This window comes from Vigna unguiculata, chromosome 7, assembly GCF_037176805.1.
Source record: "Vigna unguiculata cultivar grain cowpea cultivar isolate G323 ecotype 2 chromosome 7, ASM3717680v1, whole genome shotgun sequence".
Classification (NCBI taxonomy): Eukaryota; Viridiplantae; Streptophyta; class Magnoliopsida; order Fabales; family Fabaceae; genus Vigna; species Vigna unguiculata.
In genome coordinates, this window is record NC_140798.1 from 24,492,863 (window position 1) to 24,502,782 (window position 9,920).

The 9,920-nt window shown below is 35.9% G+C and overlaps 1 protein-coding gene across 2 annotated transcripts; it reads right to left on the reverse strand.

Moving 5' to 3' along the window:
* Positions 1 to 2,163: 2,163 nt before the first annotated feature.
* LOC114191615 (transcription factor bHLH155) lies at positions 2,164 to 8,787 on the reverse strand. 2 transcript variants are annotated; one of them, XM_028080905.2, is made up of 11 exons: positions 7,864 to 8,785; positions 7,204 to 7,374; positions 7,027 to 7,111; positions 6,822 to 6,863; positions 6,068 to 6,127; positions 5,218 to 5,337; positions 3,889 to 5,064; positions 3,678 to 3,785; positions 3,177 to 3,317; positions 2,895 to 3,032; positions 2,164 to 2,429 (listed from the first exon to the last, which is right to left on the reverse strand). In XM_028080905.2, exons 1-11 carry the CDS (start codon positions 7,956 to 7,958, stop codon positions 2,343 to 2,345), a joined length of 2,223 nt encoding a protein of 740 aa, XP_027936706.1. In that variant the 5' UTR covers positions 7,959 to 8,785; the 3' UTR covers positions 2,164 to 2,342. The 2 variants fall into 2 exon arrangements, with proteins under 2 accessions (XP_027936706.1, XP_027936707.1); XM_028080906.2 differs by lacking the exon at positions 5,218 to 5,337 and having other exon boundaries at positions 7,864 to 8,787.
* Positions 8,788 to 9,920: the final 1,133 nt, after the last annotated feature.

Here is a 9,920-nt window from a genome sequence, read left to right on the forward strand (position 1 = left end):
ACTCAACAAAGTCATTCTCACTTACATGACCTAACATAAGTACGCCTAGAACTAGATGGTCTACTCAATAGTAGACATTGAACTACAAACTACAACAGCTTTCAAAGCATACAAGTCATTCCTCCTCACACCGTTTATAAGGACCATGGATCCCCTAGTTACTTTTAACTTCATATAGCAATTTTTCGATTTCATCATTCAACTTGAATTTTAAGGTTCCAAGGAGAACAAATCCTCCTTCAAGTTCTATAAACTCTTGGTACCCCATACCATTAGTAGTCATGAACAATGAACACCAAGTTCAATATCAAATCTACATCATCAATATTACTTACTAAACATCATTAGAAGTACTGATGATTCGTAACTGTCTTCAACCAAAGTTACTTCACCCAAACCTAGATGGTTTATCTAGGTGGTTAACCTTCTTCTACCTATTAGAGGACAAAATCTTCTTAGGTGACCTTCTTTCTACAATGGTAGCACTTAATTTTTGAAACATTATCTCCACCATTCCTCTATCTAGACTAGGACTTTCCCTTGTTCCCATTTTCATCCTTTGATGTTCTTCCACTTGCTAGCAAACCATCTCCATTTTTTCTAGACGACTACACTTCAAACATCCCATTAAATTCTTTTGAATTAAGATAGCCCAAAGTTCTTCAAGAGAGAACATATCTCTTCCATACGACAGTTTTCTTGAAATGATCACGCACCTTAGGTAATTAATAGCACTTGATCCTCATCATTGATATGTACATCAATATTCTCCGAATAAACAATTAACATGTTGAATTCACCCAGATTTTCACTACTCATCTTGTATGAGTACGACGACTACTTTAAATATAGAAAATTCAGCAAAGAATTCATCGAGAACAAGCTTTAAAGCTTCATTCATCCATGGTTCCACAAGAGTCTTTTTCTTTGATACCTACCTCAAAACCTTATCTCCAAGGCTAAGGACAATAACACTGTGAGTACTCTCCAACAGTGTTTCCCTATATTTCTCAATCATGGTGGAAGCAAGCTTGGATTTACTTTCCAAGGCTTTTTATCTAGTGAATTTCACAACTTCATAGTTTGCAAAGAACAGTTGAATTTGAATTTCACACTCACCACACCAGTTTGTTGTAGACTTCCTAAAGGTTTACCAAACACAAAAATGCCACAAACAACAAGCAGCAAATGTACTGGAAAACAATAATAAGGAACTAAGAAGGAAATAATAGATGTAACCATGAGTTAAGGTAGTTTGACTAGAGTATTAAAGAACTCTAATCTACATCCATATGAAATTCACTATTAAACAAGTTCTTGCTCAAAGAGTTACAATCTACATCCACATGAAATTCACTATTAAACAAGTTCTTTCTCAAAGAGTTGCAGAGAGAACTTTAGATATTACATTACAACTCTCAAGAGTTTCTCTCTTTCTCAAATGAACGCTCGTACCCCAATGTTTTTGACAAGGTGCCTATATATGTAAACTGGTTATTAAGAACTCCATGAATCACATCACGTCACTAATACATAACATGAGGCACATGTGTTTCACACTTAAAATAAGTAGTGAACACAAAGATGATGTACAAACAATAGACACTTATTATTCGTACAAGACAGTCTCAGATAGACGCATCAAATGATATTCACCAAGCAATCCATAAGAGCAGAAACTAGGTAAACTCTACATGAATACGAATAAAAGTTGCAAACTTCGCACCATCATGAAATAACAAGGAAAAGACTTGCTAATTAAAATTTATTACAAGCTAGAACAATAGAAATTGCAAGAGCTCTTGAATCAAATAGATTCAAAAGCAAAAATCATAAAGGAGACAACAAATGGCCAAAATCTTTATACAGCGGAACTGCACAGATATATATTTACATAGAAAAAAAAAAAAGAGACAAGATGAAAGCAAAGACTTGCAGAGAAAAAATAAAAGAGAACAAATGAAAAATAAGATGAAAACCTGGATACTGATAATGCTTGCAGTTGCAGATAAGCAATAGGGGCTTGGATGTAACATCTTCAGGATGGTAATTGGAAGAATGGTTGCATTGGAGTAATTTCACTCACCGTAGACTTTTCATCTTCAAAATTTTCCACAGAAAACAGGAATAACATTTTATATATTTTCTGATTTGGACTTAATATAGAAAAAAAAAATGAGATTATTTTCCTAAAATTCAACCAAACATGTTTACATTCATGCTTTCTACTTTTATTGAAAAAGAAAACATAAACAGGCCCTAATATTTGGAGTATAATTTTAAAGATTGGGTTACAACAGTCAATGAAGTAGCTTTGTAAGTTTCCAAGAATCAGATGGATTTTATGAATACATAGTGCTCTTGGATTGCAGTAATTGAACAAGCGGCCACAAGATATCCAATCTGTGTAAGTTTCTGTTGTTTTGGCCCTGTGACAGACAATTCACTTTGCATCAATCACTTGGTAGTTTAACAATGATAAAAAAAGAAAACTGTACTTAAGAACTCTCGAACTCTCACAGACTTGTATTCCATCAACGTTCACATGTAACAACCCAACTATTTACAATTCAGCACAATACTCTTTTACTTCAGAAACATGCATGATCTATGCATGTCTATTCATACAAAACTTCCATGTTACAACAACTTTAATTACCACAATTCTTACATAAAGATTATTATAAATTGGGTGACTTCATATGTATGGTCGTTCCATGTCAGTATCTACGCAGGAAATAATCACTAAGTTTTCATGCATGACTCATCACGATGTGCAATAGTTAAACATTTTAAACAGGAATAGAACATCCATGCTACTTCTTCAGTTCAGTCCTAGATAGTATAAAAATAACGCATTGAGTTTCTTTAATTGAATAACAAATAAAGCTTACTTCTGATCCTGCCTCAACCACAAAACATATACATGTCTTCTCGCCATGAGCTTCTGTTGCACCATTCAATATTGTCAGGCCCATGCTTCTGATGGCTTCTGCTATCTCAAGAAAATGGCTACACTCCTCACACAACATCTGCAGCATAAGTCATAATTAAAATACAAGGGCACGAAGTACAATCTTAGAAGGGCTTCTAGCCACATTTCTCTAAAGGAGATTTTTTTTCTTGTTTATTCTAGAAAAATATATCAAGGTTATAATTTTCAACTCCTAACACACCTCAACAAGCATCTGGCCATTCTTATTAAGATTCTCCACTAATATGGAACGAACTTTCAGATGGCCTCCGACTTCCATTGCCCAACTTGAACCTTGTTGATGACTTGATGATCCGTTAATATCTTTTTCCATGTGATGCAACTGTGCAATTGCAATAGCGTTAAACAATATTGATAGTATAATAAAAATGAAATCACACATTCATAAATTGTTCAAATGAAGCAAACCAAACTTTTGAAATGGGTCATTCAACACTCAACACTGCAAAAACTTGCTCTTTACTAGCAATTGAACAAATACATAAAATTTAAGGGTCCGGCTAAATGTTCTGAAGGGAAAATGCTGAGAATTAATGTCATCATTTTCAGTAAAATTTGTCATTTAAATAATGCCGAGTAAGAAACAAGTGTACTCATTAACTATTTGACTAAAGTATAATCTGTAAACTTCTTTTCAGCCTATGAATCAGAGGTAGACAACTAAAACTCTATCAAACTGTACCTTAGTCTTTGAGTCCGCAAATTTATTTAGCTTGTCAGCATGCATGGTTACATTCTTGAGAAAGAGCATGTGTTTTATGGTGCACTCCAGTAGCGAATCAATACTGCACTGTTGACATGACCATATGAAATATTTAGCTCTGTAAATTGAAACAACCATCAAGAAATCACAACTTATTGAGACCGAATTAGAAAATGGATGTTAAGGATACCTTTGCTCCATTTGGTACCAGTTCCCTCAACTCCTTAATACGATCTTGGATAAGTTGTCTGTCCCTTGGTCTAGGCCTACAACTTTCACCAGGCCTAGCCCTCTTCTTGCTGTTCTTAGTTGGTTCAGAAGACCTCTCAAACTGTTCACTACAGGAACTAGGACATGTAGAAGAAAAACCCTTTGGGGACATTATACCACATATCCCAGATGAACCCAAATTATAATGTTTTTCCTCTCTACCAAGGTGAGGCTGATCTGTTGAACAGCTTTCAGAATTTATGGTGTGGATAGTGTGAGTGGAACCCTCGAGATTGTTTCCTGATGCTATTGCAGCCTGCATTGTTGTAGAAAATGATAACTCGCTATTGACATTATTATTCCTATGGCAGATGTTAGCCACCATAGCTTCTAAGAGATGCTCTGATTCAGAAGTCAATTGGCTACAGCTTAGCTCATCTGACATCTCAGTGGCTTTAACATCTTGATTTGCCTTTACTGCCCAATCAAAATATTTGCTCCCTTTTAGAAAACTTGGACCAAGTGCTTCATGTAACTCATAACCAGCAGGAAACTTCAAAGTGTATGAGGTATCCTTGGAACAAGGTTCAGTCTGAAACTTTGACTTCCCAATATCTTTTCGGGAGTATGCATCTGAAGGTCTGGGCCAGTTCAACACTCCTTTTTGGTTGATATCCACATAATGAAACTTTTCACTCTCAAAGACAGCTGTATCAACAAAGTCTGAAGAGAAGGATACAGAATCAACGCCAACATTTCTAGATGGACATACTAAATCATTTACACCATTATTACCCGTAACCAAATTATGTAAAAAAGATGACAATTTTTTTCCTGATTCCACACTTGTATCATCACAGCCACCACTGTTCCCTTCAAACTTTCTCTCATTTACAGGTCTCATCCCTAAAAATTTCTGCTGCTCCACATTCATCATATTAGACATTGACTGAAGCAAAATGAAATTTCCATCACTGTATAATTCTGGTCCCTCATGCTTGGCCACATCAACAGTCATCTTCTGATTCACAGTATGAGGTAAATAATTGTTCCCAGGACCTTGAAAGGGCATTAAATTATCCAGTGATTCATGCTTCATGGTTTTCTCTGTATTGTGCAAGTAAGCAGGCACACTTTCTGAAGTTTTTGAATCCAGCTGAAAGAGAAAAATGAAACAAATCTTATGATTATGCTCAATGCACAGTGTGTGAAAAGATGTACATGTCAACGGCACACAACCTGTACCCTACTCACACAAGCACATTCATGCAGACTGATGACACATACACAAAAAATGGAGAAAAATTACCACAGGCGAAGAATTCTTCATACTATTTTGTCCTTGATTAGGAGCATGGCAAATTGTGTAATCTTGATTAGACAAAAAGAGACTTCGGATACAGGTTATAAACCCCATATCTTCAGCAACCTGGTATCAGGGATGACATAAAAAGGGCAGATTATTTAATATTTCAATGATAAACGGACTTCTGCATAAATATATATCCCAAAATATTCTAAATTTATCAATAATATCCATCAAAATTTTAATCAAAACATTAAGCACGAGGCCTACAAATTTACTGAACACGGCCTTATCAACGTGTTAGAATAGATCATAGAAGTAATTTCAGGAGTAAAAGGAACAACAACTAAGCACAAGTCTGTGATAAAAAAGCTAGAAAGCTTTCTCTTGATTAAGCAATCAACTTTTCAGCCAATTACCAATTTACATAACAAAGAAAACAGAGACATGCCAAAAGCAAGGGGTTTCATTACCATTTAAACATGCAAGCATGTGATTTTCATAGTAGTAGCATCAGTATTATTATATATGTAGAATTGTATCCATAGAATCAGCACTAAAAAATCCATTTACATATTATGGCCAACATCAACTACTAAAAGTTTACACATATGCAATTAGTGAAAAGGATTACCACTACTCAATCAATGTCCCAATAACCACTCAAGCAGTTACCAAAATTAGATGGAGAAGAAATAAGAGGCAAATCATATTACTTGAATAGTTATATTATGATGGAAAATTACAAAAAAGTGCAAACAAACTTTAGAAGAATAGTATATGTCAACCACATTCACCAACAGCGTGGGATTTAAGCACAAAAATAAAAGAAAGAAGAATATAGTCATCTTACTTTATTCAAGGAACCAAGTTGAACAACTCCAATGGGGACTACGGCTATAACAACAATGGTCTACAATACAAAATAAAGGTATGTCAATGAAAAATCATATTGCAAAAAATGTCATTCTCCAAAAGCGAACCACAGGTTTGCTAACAGAGTACACTAGAAGTCCAGATTCCAGAAACTTAATTTCTCCTCACTTCATTACTATGCAACTACAAACAATCCATCTATCATAACACAAAAATCTCCCATCTCCATTATGTAAAAATAAATATAACTTTAACAAATGAAGAGTCCCATTTAGGATCACGTGAAGAACTTTTAGGCAAACAAATGTTATAAATTCATTGGCACAGTGCAATAAATGTGAATAATCAACATTTGATATAATTCTGAAATATGAATCAGCAAAGCAGACTTCAATGCTCAATAAGGTAAAATGATAACGTGCAGATGTCATTTGTTGATCTGAATCTACTCACTTTTGCAAATGAAGCACTCTAAATAAAAATGTACGGATGGATATGATTGCGGCGAGTGAAATAGGAGCCAGGGTCCTTCTATGGCTAGACAATTTGTCATATCATCAACTCCATTATCTTACTAACTACATTTTTCCAAATTTATAGTTCAAACTAAAATTATGCATTAACCATCATCCTTAGAAACGATAGGCAATTCCAATTTCTGGGTAAATATAGAAATTTCTCTATAGCTGTTTTCATTGAGACTGATTTCTTCACCGTGAGGATTATCTTACCCTAATTCCAGCAGAAAATTGAGATTGCCATCCATCAGCAAACTGAAAACAAATCAAAGAAGAGGAATGGAGAATGATTGGACGATTAGTCATGTACACTAAGCATCTTTGGTGTCAAGTTTCAATTATAGAATTTCAAATCCTACAAGGCTAAGAGAACACTAGTGACTAGCTAGTGACAACATTTAAGAAGAAGATTCCTCACCTCCAAAGATGGGCCAGAGCTTGTAACTTGATTATCTACACATATCCACCGATGTTTTCCTGTAACAGCTACCTGTCCAACAATTCTGTAAAAAAGAAGACATCAAACTAGGAGCTGGAGCTACATAAGAATTACATTAATCTTAAGTATCCAACACATTCATTAGTTAAGTCATACCCTTCCCCTAACGAATATACATGATATGACATCTTTGCCACAGCTAACTCTAGAGGATCATGCGAAAAATCTGCACTGCCATTCCGCTCCCATGTATTCTGGCAGCTCTTATTTCCAGAAGAGTCACAAATATTGGGATTGTCATAGTAAGCGTCCTCCCAAGTCAGGATCCTGAAAGCAAACATCACACCCAGCAAATAATTAAAATAAATACGTCGAGTTTGAATATTTAGCCTTGAGTACGCAAGACCAACAAATCAATAATAAAAACAATAAATGCAAATCCGGTCCAAATGCAGACACACTACACCAACACTAACACATACTTCTGAATAGACAGAATGGTACCAAACTATGAAATGAGGTGCTTTCAGGACACACTAGTGTTAGACTTATCATCAATCCAAAGGACCAAAACAGAGGGCATCCAAGAATAAACCCCTCCCGTTTGCTCCTTCCAAAAATATTATGCATACATGGATTCTGCATACTCAAGGTAGATCATTCCAGCAAGTATCATACATATGCTCATACAAGAACAACCAAACTAGAATGAAGAAGACAGACTAGGCAGGAACTAACATTTTCATACTAAAAAGAAGCAGCGACTAAATAAAACTAAAAAACAAGGCCAAGTTAAACTGAGAACATAAACCATACATCCGAGCCCGGTGTTTGAGCTTCCAAAAGATGGCATACTTCCAATCAGTACCCAAACAGAAGCTTCTGAGCAGTCGGTGCAAGTTGCTACCCATGTTCTCCTCCTTCGAAAAATCAAAACTTTTTGACACCCGAAAGAGGGGTTGTTAATCACACCTCCAAAAAACAAAAACCACCACCACAAAACCAAAACCAACAACAAATAACAACAAAACCCCTCCAAATCCCACTACACCACCCTTGCCTTAGCTTCCTCTATAAGACCCTCTTCCAGCCTGTTTCCTCCGCAGCCTTGCTCGCCGTTTTAATGGCGGTCCAATCGTCCCGGATAGCAGCCGATCCCTACCCATTACTACTCAGTCCACCAAGCTTCTAACTTTGCTGCTTTAGAAGCTTCTAGAAGGACTCACACTGTCACTTGTTGCCGCAAGAAATTCAACCAAACCCAACACACACACACCAGCATTGCAAGCTTCCATGGCTGAATGCAGATTCCAAAGAGGTGAATGAAGAATCAAACTTAGCTTATATCCGAAGACATGGATGAAGCCAAAAAGAGAGAGAGAGAGAGAGAGAGAGAGAAAGCGTGAACTGAAGCCAGAAAATGTCAACTTAGAAAAGAAGGTTGTGGTGAGGATGGAAAAGAAACCATAAAGTTCAAGGCTTTATGGAAACTCAAAACATGAACTTCTACACTTTGAGCTTCAATCTTGGAAACAAGAATGCTGATTGTTTTACTTTCTTTCTCTAAAGAGATAAACGGTTTCCCTCGTAGCTAGAAATGCAGGAATGGAAGTGGTGGAAGAGAGTTTTTATATTGGAGTTAACATGCGCACTTTGTTTCTTTCTAGCTTCTCAGTGGGGGGAACGTGAGCACGCGGTGCATTTTAGCAAAGAGCAGAGGCATAATGGGCAACACATGCTTAACGAGCAACGCTACTGCTAATGAAGGGTTACATTAGAGGCTATAAAAACTTGAGGAGTAACACTGTAACTATGAGGCAAAAGGTGAAGGAAAGAGAGAAAATAATGAAGAGGTGGAAAAACCCAATTGGGTTATGAGTACGGCTTATGGTGTCAATTGATGTGGCCAACAACATCATACCAAATTGAGGAAATGCATCCTTATCTTTTTCCATCAAATTTTCCAATCCATTTTTTTAAACCCTCATGAAGTTACTCCCTCTTGAGCCTTAACGTCCTTTTCAACAACGATCTTATAGCAGCAATGATCTTATTGGCCTAAAGTTGACACATTTTTCATCACTTGTTGTAACCTTTTCCCACTTTATGCCTCATTATAATTTATATTCCTTAAGGATTCCGGGTCTTAATAATTCATTTTTATCCCTTGAGGGTTCTCTTTGGGCCTACCCACATTCCATTTGTAGCGCTAGCAGCCATGCCTTGTGATCATGTCATGCACAGGTTTAACCGGGCAACCTCAATTTGATCCCGGTTCAAATGGGATAAGTCAAGCATGTTCGTGATTTCATTGAACAGCCTTTATTATAACATGTTTTTCTCCTACCACCACCTTAAAATATGTACGTTTCCTTGCCCCTCACCAACTCAACATCATTTCTGGAATCCCATTATTTGTTTTAACACTGCTTATTCAAGAGGGATTATGGCATTGATCTTCAATCATTACATTTTTTTTATCACGTTGATATTATAGAATTTGTATGTGTTTTGAATGTATTATGTATGTAATGTTTATATGTATTTATATTACTGAATATAATCAATTACAATAAAGACATATAATAATTAGAAATCAAGAATCCTAATTTTTTATATTATATAAAAGTTAATTTTGTAGAAATTGATAATAGCTGATTTTATTCTAACACTTTCCCTCAAGGTGGAACACATATGTCATGTACATCAAGCTTTGCAACCAGGCCCTCCTTGGCTGGTTTTCCTCTACCCTTTCATATTCAAGCCAAAACTAAAATAGCCAAAAATAAAGTTTAATTTGGAGGCTTGAACCCATAACCACACCCATGCCACATCAATGCTAAACCATCATGCCAATTCATGTTTCTTGCTAA